At 43.1% G+C, this 25,758-nt stretch overlaps 1 protein-coding gene across 2 annotated transcripts in view; it reads left to right on the forward strand.

Moving 5' to 3' along the window:
- The first annotated feature begins 5,413 nt into the window (after positions 1-5,413).
- CXADR (CXADR cell adhesion molecule) overlaps positions 5,414-25,758 on the forward strand; it is a 54,222-nt gene continuing 33,877 nt past the window's right edge. The window contains exon 1 of one of the 2 annotated variants that reach the window (XM_037055556.1): positions 5,414-5,592. In XM_037055556.1, the coding sequence (XP_036911451.1) occupies positions 5,550-5,592 (43 nt within the window). In that variant the 5' untranslated portion in view covers positions 5,414-5,549. The remainder of the gene's footprint in view (positions 5,593-25,758) is intronic. The other variant, XM_037055555.1, reaches the window with a different exon arrangement.

The raw sequence follows: 25,758 nt of genomic DNA on the forward strand, positions 1-25,758 counted from the left end.
CTGGGGTAAGCACAGCATCTTCGATCTAAAAAGCCCAGAGCACTATGCAAACATTGTCACCTGTTCTCAAAACACCCTGTTGTTACATCGCTAACACCAGCCATTATAATTCCTTCTTCCTGAGGATTATGATAGTCACAGAGTTTAATTCTCTTTCTAAAGGTCACCACCAAAATTAGTGTAAAAATCCCAGAAAGAGGACAAGCTCTCCGGGCTTATTCTACTGGTCCCATGTCGTTTCATCCAAACAAGCCACCAAAGCACCTCAAAGCCAAACTACACACTACCGAACTGTGGAGACGAAGGAAGAGCTTAAATAAAACAAGCAACACACTTTTATTTCGAGGTAAATCTCTCTCTCTGTCTTATCTTTAGTGCAGGGAATATTTAGTACTTCGTAACAGATTGATTTGGCTTAAGAAGAAAAGCAGAGAAAAGAGACTAGAGATGAAGGCGCCCTCAGAATAGGGAATGGGCCTAAAGAGGTGAAATAGAGACAGAGAAGAGAGGGAAATTTGTAAGTTCACTTTTTCCCTTCCTTTTCAAAAGAAACCTTTCATATCATTGGCATCATCAGAACAAACTATCCCAGGGGCGGAGAGAGGGAGGGAGACAGGCAATGCCCAGAGCCAGCTTATTCAGAGCCTGTAACATCATTTTCATTTCTTTCAAAATCAAAATAAACAATGTGATCTGGTGTGGCGTAAATTTGCCTTTGCACCAACATCACCATGACAGACCATTTTAAATCTTTTGAGATGAGAGAGGTCCACAAAGGCAAGAGTACCTAGGGCCCCTGAAAGTCAGAATATGGCTCTGGAAATGCCCTACTTTAGGTATTTTGAGGAATTTGCATTATTAAGAATCTCAAAAACATTCTGGGTCACTGGCTAAAGGTTGATTTTAAATAGTACATATCTGCCATCACACTAAAAAAGGTTTGTATTTACAAGTTCATTTGCTTAGAGGTAAAAAAAAAAAANACACTACCGAACTGTGGAGACGAAGGAAGAGCTTAAATAAAACAAGCAACACACTTTTATTTCGAGGTAAATCTCTCTCTCTGTCTTATCTTTAGTGCAGGGAATATTTAGTACTTCGTAACAGATTGATTTGGCTTAAGAAGAAAAGCAGAGAAAAGAGACTAGAGATGAAGGCGCCCTCAGAATAGGGAATGGGCCTAAGGAGGTGAAATAGAGACAGAGAAGAGAGGGAAATTTGTAAGTTCACTTTTCCCTTCCTTTTCAAAAGAAACCTTTCATATCATTGGCATCATCAGAACAACCTATCCCAGGGGCGGAGAGAGGGAGGGAGACAGGCAATGCCCAAGAGCCAGCTTATTCAGAGCCTGTAACATCATTTTCATTTCTTTCAAAATCAAAATAAACAATGTGATCTGGTGTGGCATAAATTTGCCTTTGCACCAACATCGCCATAACAGACCATTTAAAATCTTTTTTGAGATGAGAGAGGTCCACAAAGGCAAGAGTACCTAGGGCCCCTGAAAGTCAGAATGTGGCTCTGGAAATGCCCTAATTTAGGTATTTTGAGGAATTTGCATTATTAAGAATCTCAAAAACATTCTGGGTAACTGGCTAAAGGTTGATTTTAAATATTACATATCTGCCATCACACTAAAAGGGTTTGTATTTACAAGTTCATTTGCTTAGAGGTAAAAAAAAAAAAAAAAAAAGGACTTGGATGGTATTAATCCATGAAACCAATGTTCTTGGGAACCTATGTAGAACACCTGGTGAGAAACCTTCATTTCTTGCTAAGAACAGCACTACCATTTTCTTGAACACATGAACATCATCCGGGGAGGCATGAGAGTGAACCCAGAAAAGTCAGAGTCGTGCTGCCTGTCACTACCAGAACCCGTAAGTAGAGACAAGGATTGCGTCTTTGTGGGCGCTGAATCACCTTAGCACCTCTTTTCACACTGGCCTTCTTATCAGGCCAAGGAGAGGCAGGTAAGGGAATTGGGGAAAAGGCTAATTGGAAAGGGATGGGGGATGGTGGCGATTTTCCTTGTACTTCTCTATCTGTTGATGGACAACTCAGAGGCCATCTCCATTCCTTATAGATCCTCGGGCACAAAGGCTGAATGGCTTGTGGTTCTATTCCAGTTCCTGAAATAACAGCTTTCCACCTGCATTAAGCACGGAAGCCGATTAACTAAGGCTAAAATCTTTAACTCCTGAGTTTCCCTATAAAAAGAAAATTTCTTTTAAAAAAAGTGTATTGCTTCTCATGCCTTCCTATTCCAGGCTGAGAAGAGGTGAAAAATCCTTAAATTCTTCAATATAAGTCAAACTTTGATGTGTGGGTGTGTTAAAAAAAAAACATTACTGATGAGAGCTCTTTGGGAGGACAGATGCTATGTTACCCTGAGTTATTTATGTCTCTTTAATTACTACCTTCATAATGGGCCAGGAATCACCTTTCTGTTGGTTTAGAGGCTATATAATGAGGAGTGCCTGGTGCTTTACTAAGACAGGGCCATTCATTTACTGACTGCACGATTTGTTGGTTTGATTTGAGGATACCAACCAATCAATAATGCATGTTCCAGAGTTAAAGAGATTTTTCTATTGCAGCTTCCAAGAGATCATTTCTTTTCTTTTGTTCTTATTTTGAGGGTACATGTATTAAAAAGCTGGGTAGCGTGAAATAAGGAAGGACCTAGCACAGAAGAAGCAACGGGAGTAAACTTAGGCAGGGCAGCTTTGGCTCTCTAGAAACGTCATAGGAAAGAAGTGAGCCAAGGCAGGGCTGCTGCTGGCTCACTGGGGAGTCAGGTAAAAGGGGCCTTGGGGACAGGTTCAGGGGAGTAGCCTGGGACAGCTGTTGCTGCCCACTGCTCCCCTGGCTGCAAGTCTCTCGGGGTCCCTTAGAGTTTAGGAGATGCATGCCTGTGGGGGAAGGGAAGGGTGCTGGCATGCTCCCTGGAGGGAAGTTGCTGAAACATGCTTTCTAGACTGAAAATAGCTACAAAAGCTTATTAAAGTGTCACTAAGAAGTTTCAGACAACTGCATAATTTTAGCTACTGTTTATACGAAGTAGTCACAAACCTAAGTCCAAAGATGACTTTATGAAACTAATTTGTGTTCAGTAATATGAAGTACAAAACATTAGCACTGTAAAATTTACATTTTAAAAGTACATTCTAAAACAATAAATTAAGCTGTGGCCGAGTAGCTAAGTTGGTTGGAGCATCGTCCCCATATGCCAAGGTTATGGGTTCAATTCCAGGTCAGGGCACATACAAGAAAGAATCAACCAATGAATGCATAGGTAATGGTACAATCAATGGTACAATAAATCAGTGTTTCTCTTTCTCTCTCTCTCCCCTTTCCTATCCCCCTAAAATCAAAAAATAAAAAAGAATTAAAAGAGAAATTAAGATAAAATAATTTAGATACTTTAGATACTATTTAAATACTTTAGATACTATCTAAAAATATTTAGATACTTTTTATAACACAGCAATGTGTTAATATGGGGGTTGGTAAAACTAGGTTTACAGTTGTGAGTCTGTGAAACAGAGTTTATTCTTGTACTACTATTTTATTAATTATTGTATTTTCCATATGAACAACTGTAAACCGACTTTTGACCACCCCGTATATGAACTGAATATACGCAATTCAACAAACACTAGGGAACCTGTTGTGATGGGCTGTGCTTCCAAGACTGCCAGAGATAAATAATGTGCCTTTTTGGCCTTCTAGAAATATTCAGTCATAGAAGTGATGGAGAACTATGAAAATGTTTACCACAAAAGGAGGCAAAGGGTAAGATTGTTTTATTTCTAAAGTACCAGAAGGAGAGAGACTCAGGAGAAAATCCCTTTAAGTGATTTCTGAAGATTTCCTCTAGTGAGTGGTTGAGATGATCCTGAGGTTTGGGTTTAATTTCTCCCCAGGAGAGGAGACACTCCGGGTGGTGGCACCTTTGTAACAAACATGTAGTGTGCTTTGAAGTGATTCATGTTAGAAAAGTTTTTCATAAAACTGTCTGAAATGGACGGGAACAACTAATGCTTCATTAGAGAACTTCATACAGTATAATACGGCAAGTAAAAATTCAAGTTCCAAATATTTTATACCACCATTCATGTCCAGGAGAATACCTGTGTCCTCAATCAATAGGAAGTCCCTAGCGGTTACCGTTCCCTTTTCCTTAATCAGGGCTCGTGGAGTGCGGCTCAGGTATTGGTACTTTGTAAAAGTTCTCCAGAGAATTTTAACATGCAGCGGGGTTTGCAAACTACCAGGCTATATTGCAGTTGGTAGTTTTGGTTTTCCTGATACCTACCTGACTTCTCTTTTCCAGTTCGGCTTCCACTTTCCTACTTACTTACCATTGTAGCCGACACACGGTTCCAAGCATTCTTTTCTGCATTATCTCATCTAATTTTCATAACTACCTCTGAGGCAGGCGCTGTTTCTAAGTAACTTACCCAGTCATTGCCCCATTTCAGAGCCCGGGAAACCACCCAGCGCACAACGCTGCTTCTCCCCTGAACTTCATTCGCGACACGGATCTGTTGGGAACGCCAATGTCTCAGCAGCTAGAAGTAAACGTTACCTGAAAAGAGCAACCCAAGATCAAGCGGCAAAATGACACAAGAAGACTCACAGCAGGCACCAAAAGGCTAAAGGGGCGTGGCTGGGTTGACCCGGCGACTCGAGCTCTCTTATTCCCCACTCCAAAAACCCCCAGCCCCCCAAACTTTAACCATCTTCGGCCAATTTCAGGGCTAGAAGAACCTTTAAACACAAGTCGGGGAAAGCCAGTCCGGGTACTTCCCCCAAATCCGTAGCTGAAGTTGAGAGGTTCGATCATCCCTGGAAATGGAGAAAAGCCTTTCCGAGGCTTCTCTATCAGCGCCCCTGCCTCAAAGAGCTGGAAGCAAATGCCGGGGCCGCCAATTCACTCCCCAGGGTCCCGGGCGGTAGCTCTGGTCCCTGCAGCAAACCGCCAGAGAAAAGGGACGCGTTTCTCTCTGCGCTCAACCCGCTCCCAAGGGAGGGTGAGCGCAGGCGGGGCCGGATGAGAAATCAGCCCAGCGGGTGCCCAGGCAGGCCGGCGACTCCGGTCCGGTGTCGCCCCCAGAAGCAAGGGCTCACAGTTAGTTGTCTGGGGAGAGGGGCTGGCCGGGCCCTGGGACACGAGTCCCCGTTTAGCCGAATGTATGGAGGCGGGCACCGCAGCTCAGGCTTGCACAACGGGCTGCCCGCGCTCCTCTCCACCCGGCGCGGTGCGCCCGGGAGTTCCCGATTGGGAGGGTCGGGTTCAGCCCGCGCGGAGCCCGGCGCCCGGTTGCCATGTCAACCCCACGCGCCTGACCGAGCCCTCGGGTGCGGCGGGACTCCGCCGCTGCCGGAAGTGACGATTTCACCTGCGGAGCGGGGCGGAGAGAGGCTGCGGTGCAGAGGTGCGGCAGCTGCCAGCCAGTCCGGAGCGCGCCAGGCGCCGGGAGACTCGGACTCCGGGCGAGAGCCCCCCACCTGCAGTCGCCGCCCACGGCCGCGCCGCCACCATGGCGCTTCTGCTGCGCTTCCTGCTCCTGTGCGGGGCCGCCGGTGAGTGGAGGCGATGCGGTCCCTGGTGTCCCCACTGCCCGGCCACCCCCCGGGCGCTGGCTGCCTGCAGCTACCCGGGAACAATGCGGCGTGGGGGAGGGGGCGGGCGCGATTTGGGGTCGCTGCGGCAGTGGTGGCCGGGCGGGCGGATTTGCAGGGTGATTTTGCCCGGCTGGGTGCGAGAGCCGAGAAGGTGGAGGGGCTCGGAAGGTGGAGGAAGCCACGCGGGGGCGTGAGGGGTTTCGGGTGGGGAAGGTCGGCGGAGCGCGGGGCTGAGCCCTGGGATGAGGCGCGCGGTGGGTGGGCGCGGCGTGCGGGGTCTGCGCCTGCGGTTGCTGCCGCTCCATTCTTCGCCGCCAGTTCGGGCTTTGCTTCCTTCGCTCCTGCCCTGCCCCTGTTAGCAGCCGCGTGGAGCCCGTGCAGGGTTACCCGATTGCCAAAGCCTTGAGCGGCGAGTTTTCAGGTGCGGAGCCGTCCAAGCGAGGAGACTGAATTACAAACGCCATGATTAAATGGTCACTAAGCCCGAGGCCGTCCAAGCTCCCTCTAGGAAAGAGGCGCGGAGGGAACGGCGCCCGAACGTTCTCGGTCTGGACGGGGAGGCGAGCCTCTGACCGGGCGGTGACTCAGAAGCAGACGTTGTCCTAAGCAGGTCCCTGCAAAACTGCGGTCTCGATTGGCGCAGTCCCGGGGCAAAGTGCGAGGGGGGAGTCGGTAACCCCGATGAGGTCGTTCATTTTGGAGATAGCACGGGGTGACCAGTATAGGGTAATTTCTAAAGGAATAGCTAAATAGTACATTTTTCTGTTGTGCCTTTATTAGAAGGGAAAAGGAGGCATTTAGAAAAATCTGTGGAACATTAGGAAACATAATCATTTCGTATTTTAAAAAATCGGATCCATTTCCTTGTCAGTTTTTACACAACTGATGTTGTTTGTAAAAAAAAAGAATTTGTCTCATTGTATATATAAAAAAATACCCCTAAGTGGGACCCTAGGAGGCACACAGTAGCCTCTGGAAGGATAGTTTGTTTTTTTTTTTAAGCGCTCCAAAGCAGGGTCGGGCAGCCCTTTCTGTTGGGATGGCTCTGTACGTCCTGTTGAAATGGCAATGCCATTGTTGGTGCCACAGCTGCGAGCCTGGCTCATGGGACCGACGTTCTATTACCAAGTCTAATCATCAGTCTGAGTCTATGGCACTACCTTCACCTTTTGGATACATGTCATTGGGACTTGGCTGAAATTTGCAAATCAGTCTTCTGGAGAAGATGAAGGGTCAGCAGCCAGTTTACCCCGCACGTTCCCGTTTCTGTTTTGTCAAGGACTAACCCGAAGTTGAAACGGAGACCACGAAGTTTGTGTCCTCTGTGGAAAGAAGTCTTTTAGTCTTGCATCTGAACCGCAGAAGTGGAAGAACAAAAACCACGAAGAGGGATTTTTTCCTAGGAATATCGGGATAGCGGTCTGGTTTTTTTCTGGATGCCTCACTTTGGTAGGCACAGTCTCAACCAAGGACATCTTCATTCTTACAGTTATGGTGCTCCTCAAGTGTGCAGCGGGAGACAGTGTACATTCTCATTGCAGGTCTATTGTCTTTAGCTGAACAAGACAACTGTGTTTAACTTTCCAGCTTAGTAGATGGCTCAAAAGCTATGCGATTGAGGCATGGTCCTGACTGGTTTTTTCCTGCCACTCCTTGTCCCTTTAGAATCTGTTGCTGTGAACTCCAGTGAGTGTTGGCATGACCCTACAATTGGCAAAACAAGGAGGGGGCTTACATAGTTTAAAAATCGCGGGGTTATGAGGGGTAGAGCTGTCTCTGTGTAGGTTGTAAGGAGGTTCTGGCAAACTCTTGTTGCTGGTGGAACTCCTCCTGATGCCCTTTAATTGCCAGCCTAGTAGCAAGTCATACTGCAGTGCTAGTGAAGGTAGTAGAAGTGGTAGTAGAACATTAGCAATGGTGGTGAAAGTAAAGCCTTGATTGAGCAGTTGTTGAATACCAGGCATTGTTCCGGGGCGGGGGGCACATATACTCAATCTACCTAGCAATCCTAGAGGGTGTGTGTTATGATGATCCCCATTGTAGAGAGGGGAAACTGAGGCACAGAGTGGTTCTATAACTTGCCAAGATCACAGATGCCCTCCTTAATCCTTGCTCTTGTGACTATGCTCGCCTGCCTCTAAAGCAGCTACTGTCTGTACGCTTTGATTACCTCTAATCCACGTCCTAAATTTCTGTTATGGGGTATGAGTCATTTATTTGGCATGGCTGTGTGCCACGTACAAAAGTTTTTATTACTAGCCTTTTAAATCCTTTATCTTTGTTGAAACCTGGAGGATCCAGGGCTTAGACTGGTGCTGTCGCCTGATGTGGCTCATGTTCTGGCGGTGGCAGCGGCAGCAGCTGGGATCCTGTTAGAGTTTGGGGTGTTGCTATTTTTTCACACTGTCGACATGAGTGGAGCTAAAAATGTACTGGCCACTTGTGATGCCCGCTGATGGCAGCGGTCCCCTGTCTTCTCCGTGTGCCTCAGTTGCATTATGTGTCAAGAATGAGGGTCCTGCTGTCTCAGACTTGTTGAGGAGCAACGTGAGATGTGAATCTTTCTGTTTTGCTGAAGTCTTTTCATTCGTGTATGTACATTGAAGATTATTAGATGTGAACTTGATCCTTCCATATACCTCTCTCTTGATATGTACGTTCCTGCCATTATACCAACCACCAGAGCCAAAGTTGCCTCTCCTCCGAGGCCAGCCACTTTCTGTTGGCTCCTTAACCCATCGGTTGTGGGGTCTCCATCAATCACTCCACGTATCTCATTGCACTAGGTCAGAGGGCAGGGGGCTTACCTGTGTTGTTTCCTGTTACAGTCCCAGGCAGTGTTGGCTCATGGCACGAAGCAGATAGCTAAGTGTTCAGCAAGTGTTGCCGACTGAAAGTTTTCGGCCACTTTGCCAGGAGGCCCATATGTACGATGCAGCTCTTGTCCGTTCCATCTCTCTCTCTCGGTTTTTGTAGGGGTCATTTCACTAGACCTGCCTCCTTTGGTTGTTAGTCTGGAGAAGTTAAGCAGTCCCTTTATCTCTGGCCTCATTGTTCTGTTCCACACCCTCCCGCCTCTGCTTGGGTTGCCAGGAGTGATGATGCCGTGGGCCAGATCCATTTGTTTTTAGGAGCTCCTTAACACCTACTGTGGCTCTTCCCCACCCTGTTAACCTGTGTTACACTGCCTTCTACATTAGGACCCTGCAGTGTCAGCCTTCCCCATGATTTGGCTCATAGTCCTCTTCTCAGTCTCTGTCTTAAAACTTGGTGACCTTGCCTGTTCATTACTCTACGCTCCAAATCATTGCTAGTGACTTAAAAAGATTGCAGCTCAGCCCATCTTTCCTTTGAGTCATGGGCCTTTATTTCCGACTGCTTAACGTGCAACTTCTAGCTGAGTACACTGCAATACCTCGGGCTCATCCGTTAATTAATATATTAAGTGATCCAATCCTTTACATATTTACGGCCTCCTGTTTACTGTGCTTGCCCCAGGGGCTCTTACATTAGTCTAGGACCTCTAGCTGCAGGTTTGATGACCCCAGCAGAAGGTGCAGCTCTTGAAAATCACCAAGGTCTGGAAGGATGTGATGTCCCTTGGGAGTCAAGAAGTTCAGTGCAGACAAGTGTAAAGCATCTCTCCAGCACTTCGCAAACTTTTGACGTGCACTGGAGTCATCCCTAGAAGGAAATGTGGGGCGGGGCCTGAGATCTGACATTTTAACCAGTTCCTTATATATCACTGCTGACCACACTCTCGGTTGGGCAGAGATGTAGAGGCTGTTCCAAGAGCTTATAAGGGGATGAGAAATGATAGACATCCATCAGGTTAAAGTGCCTCTCCCCCTCCCCCACAGTGCCACCAAGAAGTGAGGTTACACCCTGATACCATTGTCTTGAATGACGCAGAACTCCAGAGCAGTTCCGGAGGCAGGCAGAACTGATGGATCCAATGCAGGTCTCCATCTGGGATGACCTGGACATGAACAGTTTCTGTTGAAACGCACAGCAGAGTGGTGTTGGGCTTCCTCTTTGATCTGGAAAGTTGTTTTGGGGGAGATGCAGTAGAACCTGATAGGACTGGTTGACTGAGTGGCTAGAAAAAGTTGGAGAGAAGCCATAGGATGTTGGGCTTGAATGGATGGTGATGTCACCACCCTACAGGGGATAAAGCAAAGAGGAACAAGTTTTAGAGAGGTGACAGTAAGCTTAAGTTTAAACAGGTTGTATTTGAGGTGCCTGAGGGGAATGAAGGTGGCAATATCCAGTAAAGGAGATTTACACAAAGGACTGGATCCAGGAGAAAGGCAAGGATCTGTGATAGAGAATTGAGAGTCACTGGTGATAGATAGCATCTATGGAAGGTTGGCCAGGACAAGCCAGAAGGACTAAAAGACAAGAGGAAACAACAGGCACATCTAGCAAGTAAACAGAAGGTGAGCAACAGAGAACTGGAGGGCAAGGGGATCTCAGACAACTCACACGGAAATGAGGCCAGTGGGTCTTCCTGCTAGGAGATTGTTAAGAAAAATCGGGACATCCATTAATTCCATAGGGAGGACAGTTTTGGCGGCAGTGAGAGTGAAGCTGGGTTGTAATAGATTTAGGAGGGGGCATCTGGTAAGTGGAGAGTGAGAAATGCACTGTCTGTGCACTTGCAGTTGTCTTGACAATGATGCTTTGCTCATGTGGCCATAACTCCAAGGGCAGACGCAGGCACAGGGGAGAATGTAGAAGTCAGCAGGTAGGGACTCATTTAGCTGCCAGCCACCCAGGCCAGGAACCTTGTTCTTCCTTTCCCTCTGTGGTCCCAGTTTCCTCCATTTACCCAAACGTTGGAGTTTCTCACTGTATGATTTCAGCTGCCACTGAAGTCCTTACAGCCTGCAGTCTGTCTCTAGACTGTTCTCCAAGCTTCGCCCGTAGTTTCCAACCACCCATTTTGGCCACCTCTGTTTAGACTTGGAACAGGCGCCTCTAGTTAAACCTGTCTGCATACCACTGTTGCCTCTCACATTAAATGGCATTTCATCCACCAAAATGCCCAGGCGGTCGTCTTTCTTGTCTCTTCCTAGCCTTCCACCTGTTTGTAGTCAGTCAGTATTGAAGTCGTTTATATCTCTGCAGCCACCCTTCAAGGTTATACCAGCATCTCTTCGGGTGGTTAAAATAGCTCCCTATCGGCGTCCTACTGCAAGAGCACTTCCTGATACTGGAGTGTGTGGTAGCACGTATCGAGTATGCCTTTATTGGGATTGTTTTCCTTCACCAAGGCTGCACATTTTGTGAGGTCGGGGGTTGTCTGTTTATTGTTCACTGCATTCCCGGTATATGGCACAGTGCATGGTAATGAGTAAGTGGGGAAAGGTGAACTAGACGGTTCGGGTTTGTGGGCTTGAGAAAAAACACCTAGCGGGGAAAGAGCATTTGAAGATCAAGAATAGGTAGGTGGTGGAAGAGGTGAGCAGGGCTGGCCCCAGTGTCCTGCACAGTCAGCTTTGTCACGTGTCCTCCGTTCAGTAGTGGAGAGAATTTATACCACTCCAGTTTCATTTTAATCTCTTGTTTGCAGCCTGTAGTCCCCACCCCGCCTGTGTTTCCAACTTTCCTCTATCACGCACAGATCATTATTGGGTGTAATTAAATAAAGGCGAGAATTGAAACTGAGTTTTTGATTTGGTTCGTTTGGTGGCCAGCAAGCAGTGGACGTGAACTTTACAATAGTTATTAAAGTAACCCAGCAAGTAACTAAAATTTATCTAACTTAAATGAGCTATAGCTCTATTTTACTGTCTTTCACCTATCTTGTATTATTTAAGAAAACAAATCTAGTATTCTGGAATCATTGTTAGATTGGTGCTGGAATTGGGTTTGGTTTCTGTTGATGAGTGTGGTGCTAGGTGGAGGTGAAAAGCAGTAAACTTTCTAGCTCCAGTTCCCTGCCTTATTTTCTGCTGGGTTTCCTCAGTGGGGCTGACAGTACAAATGGTGGCGTGTGGGGGTCGGGCCTGGAGGCGCCACCTTGCCGCGGTGAAGTGTTCCGTACAGGAAGCCGATGCAGAATTCCTGCTTTGCTTTTTTTTCTCTTGGGGCTCAATGAGTGGTATTTCTTTGTAATTTGTACAATTTGTTAAATCCATTCCTATCTCCATGTAAAATAAATCGGGAAGTTGAAAATATTTCTACATTCAGGGGCCAAGTGTGACTTCACGAGATATGTTATCTCTTTTGTGGTCTCCCACTGGCCTTTTCTGAGGCCTTTCGTCCCTCACCTCCTTGACTCACCCATTCTGGTTTCTGATAGTTAGCTACCGTATTTTTGGACTAGAGACACACTTCCTTCCCCTGCCCCCCAAATTTGGGAGAAATAATGGTTATTAATGCTGCTGTTGAGTGTTGTTTACATTTGCATTGGTGAAATATTATGTCATTTATGTTATTAAATATTTTACCACACTTTTTGCTTCAAAAATTTTTTTCCTACTTCCCTCCTCTAAAACCAAGGTGCGACTTATGGTCTGAAAATAGGGTAGTTAGAGTTTAAGCCTTAAAGTCCTTAACTTGACTCAGCAGTATTTGCTCTGCATTTCAATGGTTAGGCTGCTCTTGGAAGAAAAGACTATCGTGACCTGTGGACAAATGGAAGGAGATAGTAAATCTATTTTTAGGGTGGGTGTGAGAGCAGTTCCATGGCTTAGTTTGCCCCTTGATAGCTGCTGAGAAAAAGAATTAACAGTCCAATGAACCTGCGTTTGTACCTACTGAGGCAGTGCAACTTTCTTTGGAAACTGTTAAATTATTCTCATTCTTTTGATACGGCACCAGTTGGAATGGGAATGACTATTGTCATTTACTTCCAAGAGCTGAAAGTGTATATAGATTTAGTGAAGAAACAATATAACTAATTGTTACTTTTTCACCTTCCCATAAGGTAGATCAGAAATTTTCAACTGTGCTACAAGAATTTCTAAAACGTGCAGCACCTATTTATTTAGTCAGGGCCACTGACCTCTTTTAACTTAGATTTTCAAATTTAAAAAAAAAAGCCAACACAACAGTAGCCATCTGGTGTAAAAGAGTTATATCTTTTTTTTTTAGTCACATTAGCAAAAAATATATTTTTTGATGTGCTGCAGAATTTTAGTAATTAGTTTATGTGTGCCATGAGATGAAAAAGTTTGAAAACGACGGGTAGAGGTACGTTCTCTGTGAGTTTTATAGCTTTGTCCAAAGGAAGGGTGGAGTGCTCTCAAGGAATCTCAAGGAACGTTCAGGTACCGTGAACCAAAAGTGTTCAGCCACGTCTTTGTTAAGTCATTACAGCAGCTCTACCTGACCCTACTTAGTCTCTCTGATTCCCAGTGAAGAGCGCTTTGAACTCCTGAATAGCAGACAGTTCCCCTGGGTGTTTTCTCTCATAGACCAGACAAAAACTTTCGAGTGTTTTGTTTGGGGTGGTTCTACAGCAAGAATTGAGAAGACTTGTTAACCTACTTGGTAGTACAGTGTGAAATCCGAGAGTTCTGGAATGAACTGGTAACTCTGGGCTAGAAAAGCGATCTTATTTTTTTTAAGACAGTTTCACACGCATCTCATTTGTCAAGTGAATCCACTCTCCTGATAACCTTGAAGTAGGAATAACACTTCATATTAGTCTTTTTTATTAATATTTTTTCTGTCCTGCCGTAAGCAGCTCCACAGATGTTATGTGAGTGGTGGGGTTCAGGTGGAATTGGAGTTCTCAGGCTCCTCCTCACCCCCAACAGGTACACCTGGTAGGAATATTGAGACCAGAAGTGGGAGACATTCTAGATTTTCAAGAAATTTTGTTTAACCCCAAATGAACAAAGTATTCCCGTGGGTGATCAAAGTGAACATTAATGAGATTAATTTTTATACTAAGTCTTAGAGTTCTGGTCAATATTTGACCTATAGCGCATCTCAATGTGCACTGGCCGCATTTCAAGTGCTCAGTAGCCGAATATGGCTAGCACCTCCTCTGTTGGTCAGCATGTGTCTAGAACTTGGAGTGTTAGCTCCAGGTGCCTTCCAGCATAACGGGTATCAGAACATCCAACTAACTAAAAAAGCGTGGGTGTGGTGTGCTGTCAGAATAGCTTTGTCAAACGGGACATGCCTTCAGAGATGCTCTGCTGAAATGGTAACTCAAAAGCGATTATTTGGATTACATGTGGTTCCTGTTGGCAGTGAGCTAAATAAAATCTCTTGTTTCTTACTTAGTTTCTTGTAATTATCAGAGCATTTGTAACTTATACACAAAATTATATCAGCTGTCCTTATGGATTAGTTATATGCATTTACATTTTAGGTATAAAGCAGAAAAAATATATGCACAGAAATCCCATTTTTAACTTGCCTTTGGGTGAATAAATTAATTTATGGGAAAAATACAGATGGAATGGCCTGTGGTGATGGTTGCTAGGGAAATTTAAATTTACTTTGGGATATTAGAAAATAATTAATGCAAAAAGAAGAGAAAGGAGTTAATGCCAAGATTGAGACAATCAAGTCAGACATGCTTATAACAGGGGTGGTTTTCTTATTGTAATTAACCCTTCCTTTATTAACTTTGGGATTTTCCATAAAGAGATAACATTATTTACTCATTTTGCTCTTATTTCTGTTTTCTGTGTTCTCATCTTCACCTGATTTTTTTTCTTCTTTTGCACCAAGTACTCAGTCACTCACTGTTCCCGTCTCGTGCTGATTGAAGGAAAAGAGCCTGAGCTTTTTATGGGCAAGGAAGAAAAGGCAGCTTTCTTAAAATGGAACGATGTGGATTATCCTTTGAAGGTGGTGAAAATATTCCCCATGGCAACGGATCTGTTTTACCCATAATGCATAGTACCCTATTTGCATTTGTTTTGCCTGAGAATTTTGAAAATAACAGCATCTGTGTATTAGAGAACATGGGGAAGATAATATGCTACACAGACTGAAAAAAAAAGGCTGAGACTTAATTTTGATCAGAATTGAAATTTTAATGCTTTCCTGAGATGAGTGAGGGGAGTAGGAAAGGGGTGGACCCCTATCCCATACAACCAATACTTGAAATCTGTCTGCATGTTCAGATTCTTAACTCCTCTTGTCTGGCTTTTAATTATAATTTATATTTTCCCTGGCCCTGATTTACAAATTACATATTAAATATTTCTTATGGAGTACCTCAATCTCTGTGGGTGAAGTTTGCAGGTAAATAAATGCACAATGTGTACATATGGACAAGGTGTTGAAATAAGTCCTTTGGGAGATCTGAGGCAGATATTACAATACTGTCAGCAAGCTTCAATCTGGAGGCAGGAGTCAGCAGAACAGGGAAGGGGTCAGATTGCTGCCCGTGAAAATGGGTTCTTGTGGTGTCACGAGAAATAATTTCAAAGGGCACATGCATAGTGGAAGTTTAAGCATAGTGGTAAGATTTACTGGAATGAAGGGAAGTGATATAACCTCAGGCATGTAGAGGGTGTGCAGGCTGTAGCAGCGACTGCCCCGAGATTCCTGATCATCCTCAATATATTCTCTTGTTTCCCAGAACTAGTGAGCTCTTTCAAAGTACCCAATCCACTTCCTGGCCGCCCCCGCCCCCGCCCCTCCTTCCCACTTGGGTTGGGCCCTCCCCTCAACCAGTCTCTCTCCTGGACCAAGGGTTCCAGGGCCTCATCCAGTTGGATCCTTTTCCCAGGCCCGGCCCTTCCCCTTTATGTCACCATTTTGGCTCCTACTGCCCTGCCTCAAGGTAGAAGGACTTCCCCCACACCATCTTAATTTCTACTGTGTATGTGCCCAGTAAAGAAATTCCACCCCACCCCCAGTAACCCCAGTACTGGCCAGCAGTCCTGGGGAGATTTTTCCTGTCTGCTTTGGGGATTAAGTCCTGAGGGTGGAGACTGTGGCGGCCTCCTGGGGAGCCTGTGAATGCTTCAACTTCCTAGTGAAGCAGGCTTAATGTCCAGTTCAGCTCCCTAGTAGATTGGGCTTGATATCTGATTCAGCTCCCTAGTTTATGAGGCTTAAAGATGTCTGATTCCCTTTGCTTTTTTCCTTTGTTAATAACTAGCTAACTACCAACACTAACAAGGTCACATGTGCTATGTAGTGTGAAAAACATGGTTTTCTGATTGTTATCTTGGGGCCCCACAGGCTTCTGCTGATCATTTCCCCGTCTACCTTGTTACCGACTCCTCTGCCCTTGAGTCTCCTGCTTGCACCAGAATTCTGGTTTCTTCTCCACATTGACCAAGAAATGCCTTGCCATTATCAGGGAGGAGGGAACTTGCCTCTGTCCTCAAGGCTCTTTAGGCTGGTCTCACAGGTATATCCACCTGAGACATATTAACAAGACAAAACCCAATTTAATACCTATGTATGCACCGAAGCCCCACATGTAAGAGAGTCAGAGCTCCCATATACATGATTCTCAGCAACAGAGTTAAAATGATGTATGGATGGCATTCAAAGGATGTAAGGATAACATAGGGTGCTTGTGGCTTCAGACATGCTCTACGCTTCTTATTTTAGAAAAAAACTTCTTTTCCTTGACCGCACATCACAGTTCACTAATCTTCTCCTGTTCCAGACGGCCTCAGAAGTTCCTCAAAAACAGTAGTCACTTCTGTCTTTACTCCTAAATGTCACCTCCGTAGTCAGATACTTCCCATTGCCCCTTCCCACAAAGCCTTCACTAAGTCAGGTCAGGCCTAGGTGACCGATGGTGTTCTGATTGCCAAACCTAGTAGATACATTTCGGTGTCAGTTATTTACATAACAGATTTTGAATTCTTCCTATGTGGAGTAAGTGTGAGAGGGCAAAGGTTAGAAGATACCTTCCCAATACTACAGGAGTTTATCCTAGTGGGAGTGGCAGGCTTATAGAATGACAGTGAATTATCACACCAGACACTGTTTATTGAAAGGATCACACAAAGCTAGGCTGGCCATTCTAATGCTTCACCCCCATTTTTTTAAAATCTAATCCCTGCTTCTAATGAAGCAAGCATTATTACTATTCATTCCCACTGTAAAGAAAACCTTAATACTTAAAAAGGCTAGAAACTTGCCGGTGGCCAAGCAGTTAGCTCAGTTTGAAATCGAAGCCAGATCTGACTTTACAGCCCACGCTGTTAATGGGCAGAACAGCGTCCATCATTCAGTTTGCCACTGTTTCAGAAATGTCTGCACTTGTGGGGTGAGTTCCTCAGAGAACTGCTGCCGCTGCCTTCGAGGTCTGGGCGGAGGGGCGGGGGTGGGTGTCAGGGGGAAGCTTCTTGTTGGTTGATTTATTAATGGTCTGACTTCAGGACATATTTAGATGTGCAATAGATCATTCAATTCCACACCCTTCATTTATGCTTGAGCCCTAGAGAAGCAACGTGTCCAAAATGATCAAGCCTTGCTTGTGAAAAAGTTGACAATGGATCCCTAGTCTGGTATTTATTTCTGTATGACAAAAAAGTTCACCCAAACTCCTGAACCATGTGCTACCTAAAATGATGTCTCCTTATACACTTTAAGTAAAGGAGAATAGTATAAATTCCAAACCCACATCCACCATGGTGATTGGAGTGGGATCTAATAACATACTATGTTTTATAGTGATTTTTAAAAGAGATTATATTTACTTATTTTTAGAGAGTGGGAAATGCAGGGAAAAAAGAGAAGAAGAGAAACATCAACGTGAGAGAGAACCATCTACATGATTTCCTCTTGTATATGCCCGACTCCTAACTGAACCCGCAATCTGGCCATGTGCCCTGACCGGGAATCGAACCAGTGACCTTTTGCTTTGTGGGATGATGCCCAACCGACCCCCATCAGTCAGGGCCACAGTGGTTTTTCAAATGAAATCTCCCGTGTCCCTGGGTGTGTACTGTCACACTGCTACTTACAGGATGATCGCGGCTTGGGAGCCTGGTCACCTGCATTTCTATCTTGCTCTCTGCTTGGTAGCTTGAATACCTTTTGGTGTCTCTGTTCCTTCATTTTATAATAGGGGTAGTACTAGTACCTCCCTCAGAGTTGTTATGAGAATTGAAAGAATTGATGTGTTTGAAGCGTTTTGAAAAATGCCTGGCACATAAGTACTCAGTCACTACTAGTTACTGTTTATTGTTAAGGTGATGGTTTCCAGCTCAGTTGATTTCCTGGGTGCCTGCTTTTTAATTTCTTTTTGTAGGTAGAGAGCTGGAAATTTGTATTTTTAAAAAAATTCATAGAAAATCAAGTAAGCATATTAATGTAGCTTCTCATTGTTATTAATTTATTTCTACATACGGATTAACATACTATACTGAGTTAGCTCTTAGACAGCAAAGACTACCCTGGGTAGTCTAACATACTACCCATACTACCCAGGGTAGACTAACATACTACCCTGAAGTTAGCTCTTAGACAGCAAAGACCCTACCACATTTGGCTGTGTATAATGTGCACTTTTTGCCCAGATTTTTGAGGAAAGAATAAGGATGCGCATTATACATGGGTATAATGATTTCATGCAATGGGTGCATTAATGGGTATGATAATCCTGTGCATAATGTACACAGAAACGTGGGCGCGCATTATACATGGCCAAAAACGGTCACTTATACCTTCCTTAAGTGTTTTCTTTACTACCCCCATAAAATGAAAGTTTATTTGGAGCAGTTAATTAGTATTAACATATGTAAAGTGTCTTACTTTTTGCTTTTTGCTTTCTGGAGACACTCACTACTTAGGTGACTCTTAAAGATGGCTAAGCTCAAGAGTACTTCCTGGTGAGAGTGAAGTCAGCACAGGTTGGAGTTAATATCTGGTGGAAAGAGAAAGGAAATGATCCCAGTAACACGGTGGTTGCATTTTTAAGAGTTTGAAATATCCCAGGGATTTGCTTGCTAACACTGACTTCTGCCATATTTATCAAACACACGACAAAATTATACTTGTCCCAGTTAATAAACATACCAGTCTGATCTGTGCATTTTATTTCTTAACATTTCTCTAGTGGATCATTTCTTACCATTGTATTTTTTGTTTTTGTTTGTATGTTGACATTTATTTTTGCATACTATAGAATATAATATACAAGCTATTATTTTATTCTAAAGCATACAGAATATGTATAAAATTTATAAACTGAAACTAATGCATTTCAAACACAAAAGTTTGCAAACGTGTTACAAACAAAAAATGTACGTCTAGAAAATGTTATCCATACATCATTTTAATATTAACAGTTAAAACTATTTGAATTAGTCATGAAAATAAGTCCCTGCCCTCGAGGAAGACCTCAAAGTTATAAAAAAAAAGGTAGGGTTATTCAAATTGGAGATAGAGAAAAAAATTATTATTGTGTTTGTTCGATATTCTCATAGATCTATTTTTTCCTTTTTATTGGATTTATTGGGGTGACACTAGTTGACAAAATTGTACAGGTTTTAGGTGCACAATTCTATAGCACATCACCTGTACACTGTGTTGTGTGTTACCATACAAGTCAAGTCTCCACCCATCACCGTTTACTTCCCTATATCCTCCTTCACCTCCCCTTCTCCCTTCCCCCCTGCAATCACCAAACTCTTGTCCATGTCCATGAATATTTTCTTTTTTGCTCAACCCCTCCACCCCATCCCAGTCCAACAGCTGTCAGCCTACCCTCTATCTATGAGTCTGTCTCTATTTTGCTTGTTAGTTCATTTTGGTCATGAGATTTCACATATGAGTGAGATCACATGGTATTTGTCTTTCTCTGGCTTATTTCCCTTAGCATAATGCTCTCCGGGTCTATCCGTGCTGTTGCGAAGGGTAAGGTTTCCTTTCTTACGGCCTAGTAGTGTTCCACTGTTTAAATAGAATACTACTTTTTTATCCGCTCATCTACTGATGGACATTTGGGTGTGCTGTCAGACACACCTCTGGCTACTGCAGATAGCATTGCAACAAACATAGGGATGTATAGATTTTTTCGAGTTAGTGTTTCAGGTTTCTTCAGATAAATTACCAGAGGTGGAATCGCTGCATTATAAGGCAGTGTCATTTTTAATTTTTTGAGGTAGCTCCATACTGCTTTCCATAGTGGCTGCATCAGTCTGCATCCCCATCAGCTGTACATGAATTTCTCACTTCTCCACATCCTCACCAACACTTATTGATAATGGCCATTTGCAGGTGTGAGGTGATATTTCATTGTGGTTTTAATTTGCATTTATCTGATTAGTGACATGCACATCTTTTTATATGTCTATTGACCATCTATATAGCCTCTTTGGAGAAGTGTCTATTCAGGTTCTTTGTCCAATTTTTAGTTCAATTGTTTGGTTTTTTGGTGTTGAGCTTTATAAATTCCTTATAAATTTTGGATATTAATCCCTTATCAGATGTATCAGCAAAATATCTTCTTCCATCCAGCGGGTTGTCTTTTCATTCTGTTGATGTGCAAACACTCTTTAATTTGATGTAGTCCCATTTATTTGTTTTTTATTTGTTTGCTTGTTTTCCTTATCCAAGGAGATATATCAGAAAAGATTTCGTTATGAGAAATATGTGAGATTTTACTACCTCTGTTTTTTTCTAGGATTTTCAAGTTTTACTTTTAAGTCTTCAATGCATTTTGAGGTGTTTTTTTTTTTAAGATTTTATTTATCGTTTAGAGAGAGGAGAAGGAAGGAAGGGAGGGAAACATCAATGTGTGATTGCCTCTTGCACGCCCCCTACTGGGGGCCTGGCCCGCAACCCAGGTATGTGCCCTGACTGGGAATCAAACTGGTGACCCTTTGGTTCTCAGGCTGGCACTCAATCCACTGAGCCACACCAGCCAGGGCATGAGTTTATTCTTGTGTATAGTATGACAAGGTGGTCTAGTTTCTCTCTCTCTCTCTCTGTCTTCCTCTCTTTTACACGTATCTGTCCAATTTTCCCAACACCGTTTCTTTAATAGACTATCTTTACCCCATTGTATGTTTTTGCCTTCTTCGTCACATGTTGACTGTAAAAGTATGAGTTCATTTCTTGGATCTTTATTCTGTTCCATTGATCTATGTCTGTTTTTATGCCAGTACCTTTACTTTGTGTTTTTATGTAAGTTTCCTGTATTCTATATGATCTGAACTCAACAGTCCAAATGAATGTGCCCCATTTAAAATAATAAATCCTTATGACATTCTTTGACATTTCTCAAAATTCTCAATATCAAATCAATTTTTTATTGCAACTGACATTAAGGTCCTAATATACAACTTTCCAAGAAACCAAAGAAATATACAGGACTTTAGGTCTTAAATTGTTATTTTTATTTCTAATTTTTCTTTACTTTCTCTTGGTTAATATCTTTGGAATGACTCCAGATGTGTTGAGAAACCACACTTCAGTTTGTAATAGTTTTCTGTTTCATGTTTGTTGTTCTAGAGATAGCTGAAAGACAGGCAGCTTTTCTTCATCCATGGTTTGTGAGTCCAGAATATTCACACATGAATATTTTCCTTAAGGTCATATTTCGCTCATGTTAGCATAATTGTATATAAAATTGCAATAAAATGTTAGCAAATTCTCACCAGATTTGCTAACATTACCTGTAATGTGGATATTAAAATAACAAGGAATCCTCTGTTCTAATTAGCACGTGACAGGCTTGCTCACCTCCCTCTGAGCCGTAGCTCCTGTCTGCTGGGCTTCATTGTTCCACCTCTGTGCTTCCCTGGACACAAGGTCTTCCCCTGGCCCCCCTCTCTGTGCTGTGCCCACCAGGTCTGTGGTCTTTCCTCTCCCACCAGTACTCCCCTTTCAAGAGCTCCTTCACCTTCCCTCTGCTCCCAGTGCCCGCCCTCCCTCTGCTCGCAGCTTAGCGGTTAACCACAGGTCCGAAGGGCTTACTAAACAAGGCTTAGGAACCTCCCCTCCGGAGATAACGCCCTGAAAATCTGCTGAGTGATCTTCTGTGCTCCAGGGCAGGGGCCTATAAACAGCTATATACAAAAGAGCCTTTATGTAATAGGGGGGCTAGGGAAACCCTAGGAGAGGAGGTGGTAGGTAGGAGTCCATAGGTAATGGCTGGAGGTGATCTCAGGGGGAGGAAGTGGGCCTTTTAGATCCGGAAAGCAGGCCCGGCACTAGTGCTCCACAAACAGGGACTTTGCCCTTCCCCCTGAGTGCTTTCTCTGATCGCTTTGATTTCCTTGTATGATTGGCCCCAGGCCTCCAGAACATTACAGTCCCATCTTTAAGAGGTAACAGTCTTACTTTATTTTCACCTGCTTTTAGACACATCACAACTTAATTTTTCTCCGCTGTTTTCAAGTGGATCATCTTTCACCTCGGGTAGCTTCTCTTTCCCATCTTTGATATGAAGGTACTTGTGCCCCCTGACATTTTTATTTCTTATCTATTAACTAAGTTGCTGAAATCTTGCTTTGCTAAAGGAAACCAATGGCAATCATGGTCTTTGGCTTCAAAATCGTATGCGAAATACTCACTCTGGGCACAGGGTGGGAAAGACCTCACCTGTCACCTCTTGCATTCTGTGCACAGACGTGATTTGACTATGCACATGCCATTGCTGATCAGACTTCGCATTTTTCTGTCTTGCGGGTGCAGGTAAATACACAGAAAGCATATTTCAGAGCCTTCCTTTTGTTTGTGTCCTCAGTGATAGAATAACAGAAAACCTTCCTTCATTCAGCAAGTGTGTGTTGAATGCAAGCTGGTTGTTTTTCTAACCTAAAATATTTTAATATAGTTAAGTCTCTTTTTCCCATCATAGCTTCTGTGTGATTCTCCTCTATTTTTCTCTAAGGCTTTCCTCACTCAAAACATTATTAAGAATTCTCCCATGTTTCCTTCTCCCTTTTTTTTTATACCAATCGCCGTTTCATGAGCACTTTCTATAATGTTAAGATTGTTATAAGGGGGAAGAAATGCTGAAGACCATCCCAGCTAACACGTAGCTTAGACTTGAAAATAGTATTAAAGAAATCAAGGCAGGTGATCTGTTTCAAGCATTGCCTTTTTTCTCCCGTTGTAGTTAGTGCTTTCCAGGATCTCCAGTTCTCCATTCTCAGGGTAGAAACATCTCTAAGGCCTTAGTAGTAGATGGACAACATGAAGGGCTAAAAAATGCATTCATGAAATTGTCATTTTGATGCTCAGATAGAAGTCAGACTGGGTGGAAGAGAAACTTGACAGATCCAAGATTTGGAGTTGGGCGATGTTACTTAGGTGTGTCCTGCAAGGACTTGTTGACAGTGTGCTTGTCATACTCTGAATATAAGTTTGAATAAAGTCATAAAGAGATTTGTTATTTGATTAATTTTCAGACTCTGTTTGATTGTACAATTTAAATGATCATGTAGTTTCATAAATAGATCAGGAAAGAATTCCCAGAGACACTTCAAGGAGACCAAATGTTTGCCTTTTGAATATAGTCACTAATATTGTAATAACTGTGTATGGTACGAGGTGGGTACTTGAAATATCGGGGCAATCACTGTAAAGTGTGTGATTGTCTAACCACTATGCTGTACTCCTGAAACTAATACAAAATCATATAGAATGTCAACTGTAATCGAAAGATATTGATACAGTTTTTTTTTAAAGTGCTTTTTGGCTCCTCCAGTGTGTCTGTTGCGTACACATCAACACTCCAAAAACGGCCTCAGTGCTGAGAGGCCCCTTCAGTGTTGCTAGGAAACCTTGTAACTACTTTGTATGACCTTGAGATTTTAATTCATTTCCAGTGTAATACATTGAAGAACAGTCAAATGTTTGAAACATTTTTTGGAAAAGACGCACTGAAAGACATTTAAAAGTCTGTTTAAAATTTCTTTAGCAATGTACACGTTAAGAACTTCTCAGTCTAAAGCAAGAATAGGCAAGCACCTTTCTTAAAAATCTCAGTTCTCAAAAAACATCGGCAGTTAACAGTTTGGTATATAACTTTCCAGATTATTTTTATACCTGTGTAACTATTTCCTAAGGTGCTTTTTTAAAGATAAAAAACACTTTAGGTGCTTTTTAAAGATAATTTTTATCTGTCAACTAAGAACGAAGGATACTATTATGTAAACAAAGTTGTGTTTTATTCTAGTGACTTGTGTAGGTAGAAATATTGAGATCAGGATTAGGGTTTGGATCTAGACACATTTAAATATCTTTTGTCATTAAAGTTTTTAATTGGAGTTTTACAAAATAAAAACCCTAAAGTACAGAGTAAGCAGAAAGTTTTCATTGTTTTTTTAATAGCAAGTTTTCATTTTCATCTTTACCCCTATATTTTGGGGCAATGCCTTTGTTCATTTTGGAATGAAATTTTCATTCTGGAGTGTACTCAGATTGTTTTCATCTTACCTAACACATCAAGTGTTACTACTGAGATTGATTAAATGCAGGTGACAAATCGTAGTAGCTGTAGAAGGAGATCTTCAAGTGGCAGGAGTAATGGAAGGCTGGCAGACTAGTGCTCCTTCAGCATTTCTGAAGTTGATCAAATGTATGATCTAGTCACCAATTCTTCTCTACCAATGTGCAAGGAACTACAACAGGACACAGAGGCACCCACAGTTCTCCCAACCCTGATGGAGCTAAGAATGATTTGATGGTAAATCAGCATTTATAAAAAAAAAACAAAACAAGGTAGCCCTGGCTGAAGTGGTTCAGTGGGTTAGCACTGGCCTATGAACCGAAGAGTCACTGGTTCAATTCCCAGTCAGGGCCCATGCGTGGGTTGCAGGCCAGGTTTCCAGGAGGGGGTGCGTGTGAGGCAACCCCACATTGATGTTTCTCTCCCTCTCTTTCACCCTCTCTTCCCCTCTCTAAGAATAAATAAATAAAATTGTTAAAAAAAATAAAAAAACCAAGGTGGGTGCTGTGGGCAGAAGAGAGTTAGGTACTAAGCCCATCCACATCTAGAAGCTGTGACAAAACTGTGGAGGCCACCTGAGTTGGCTTCACAGTAAAGCTTGTAAAAGAAAAATACCCAGAATAGTGTATGTAAGGTCAAAAGGGTGCTGTGGAGAGCATCAAGTAAAGTGCATACTGTGCGCATTTGTAGAAAAACAGAAATCACTGTACGCTGGGGAAGGAGCAGAATGCTCCCTTGGTGAATGAGGTAGGAATTGAATTGAGTTTATTAACGATGATATAAAATATCTATTCAGAGGATTGAATATTAGTTCAGGAGAAACACTTGAGATCACACACATAAATATCAAATCACATAATTTTAAGAAGAAAGAAATATGGGTATGCAATGCAGATTGGAGTAGAATGGACATTTCTGGCAATATTAAGTAGTCCCTTTGGGTTGAATAGGCGGATCTGGATGGTGTATCATCAGGCTTTGCTGTGTAACAAACCCACCCAAACTGTAGAAACTCAAAATAAAAATGCATGTTAGTTCCTGATTCTGTGAGTTGCTGGTTTAGTCCAGACTTAGAGGGGAAGTTCTGGGCTCACTCGCGGCCTGTATAGACAGCTGTCTGGACCACGGGAGAGTTGTGGGGAGTTGCAGCTGTTGTTCAAACACATCAGTTCTCTTCCATGTGATAAGTTCATTTGGTGGCAGGGGTTTGAGAGAACCAGAGTAGGAGCAGCAAGGCCTCGTGAGGCCTAGCCTCAGAATAGCAGCACTTATGCTGTATTCTGTGGGTCAACGGGCCAGCCTTTGATTTAAGGGGGCACAGAGTCTGTGTCTAGTTTTAATGGGCTGTTTAAGGGGTGCTCTTAAATGTGATTAAAAGCTTAAGATGGTGCTTGAATGTAAATGATCTTGACTGTAACTTGACTTCACTTTTGTTTTCACCCTTTTGGCTTCAACTTTATTAACTTTTTAAAAAGAATCCTTACCCAAGGATATGCTTATTGCTTTTAGAGAAAGAAAGAAAGGAAGAGAAATATCGATGTGAGAGAGAACATTATCAGTTGCCTCCTGCACATAGCCTGACCAAGGATTGAACCCACAACCTTTGGGAGTACAGGATGATACTTCACCACTAAGCCACTGGCCAGGGCTATTAACATTTTATTACAAGTGATAGTGTGCTAACAGAAAAGACCATAGGGTGGCTAGCAACTTAATTCTTCATTCGTGGTTTATTCTGTCAGAATTTTTTGTGGAGAATTAGGATTTGGATTTAC

The sequence above is a fragment of the Sturnira hondurensis genome, unplaced genomic scaffold (genome assembly GCF_014824575.4).
Source record: "Sturnira hondurensis isolate 20B ecotype Veracruz unplaced genomic scaffold, ASM1482457v3 Scaffold0008710, whole genome shotgun sequence".
In the NCBI taxonomy this organism is placed as follows: domain Eukaryota; kingdom Metazoa; phylum Chordata; class Mammalia; order Chiroptera; family Phyllostomidae; genus Sturnira; species Sturnira hondurensis.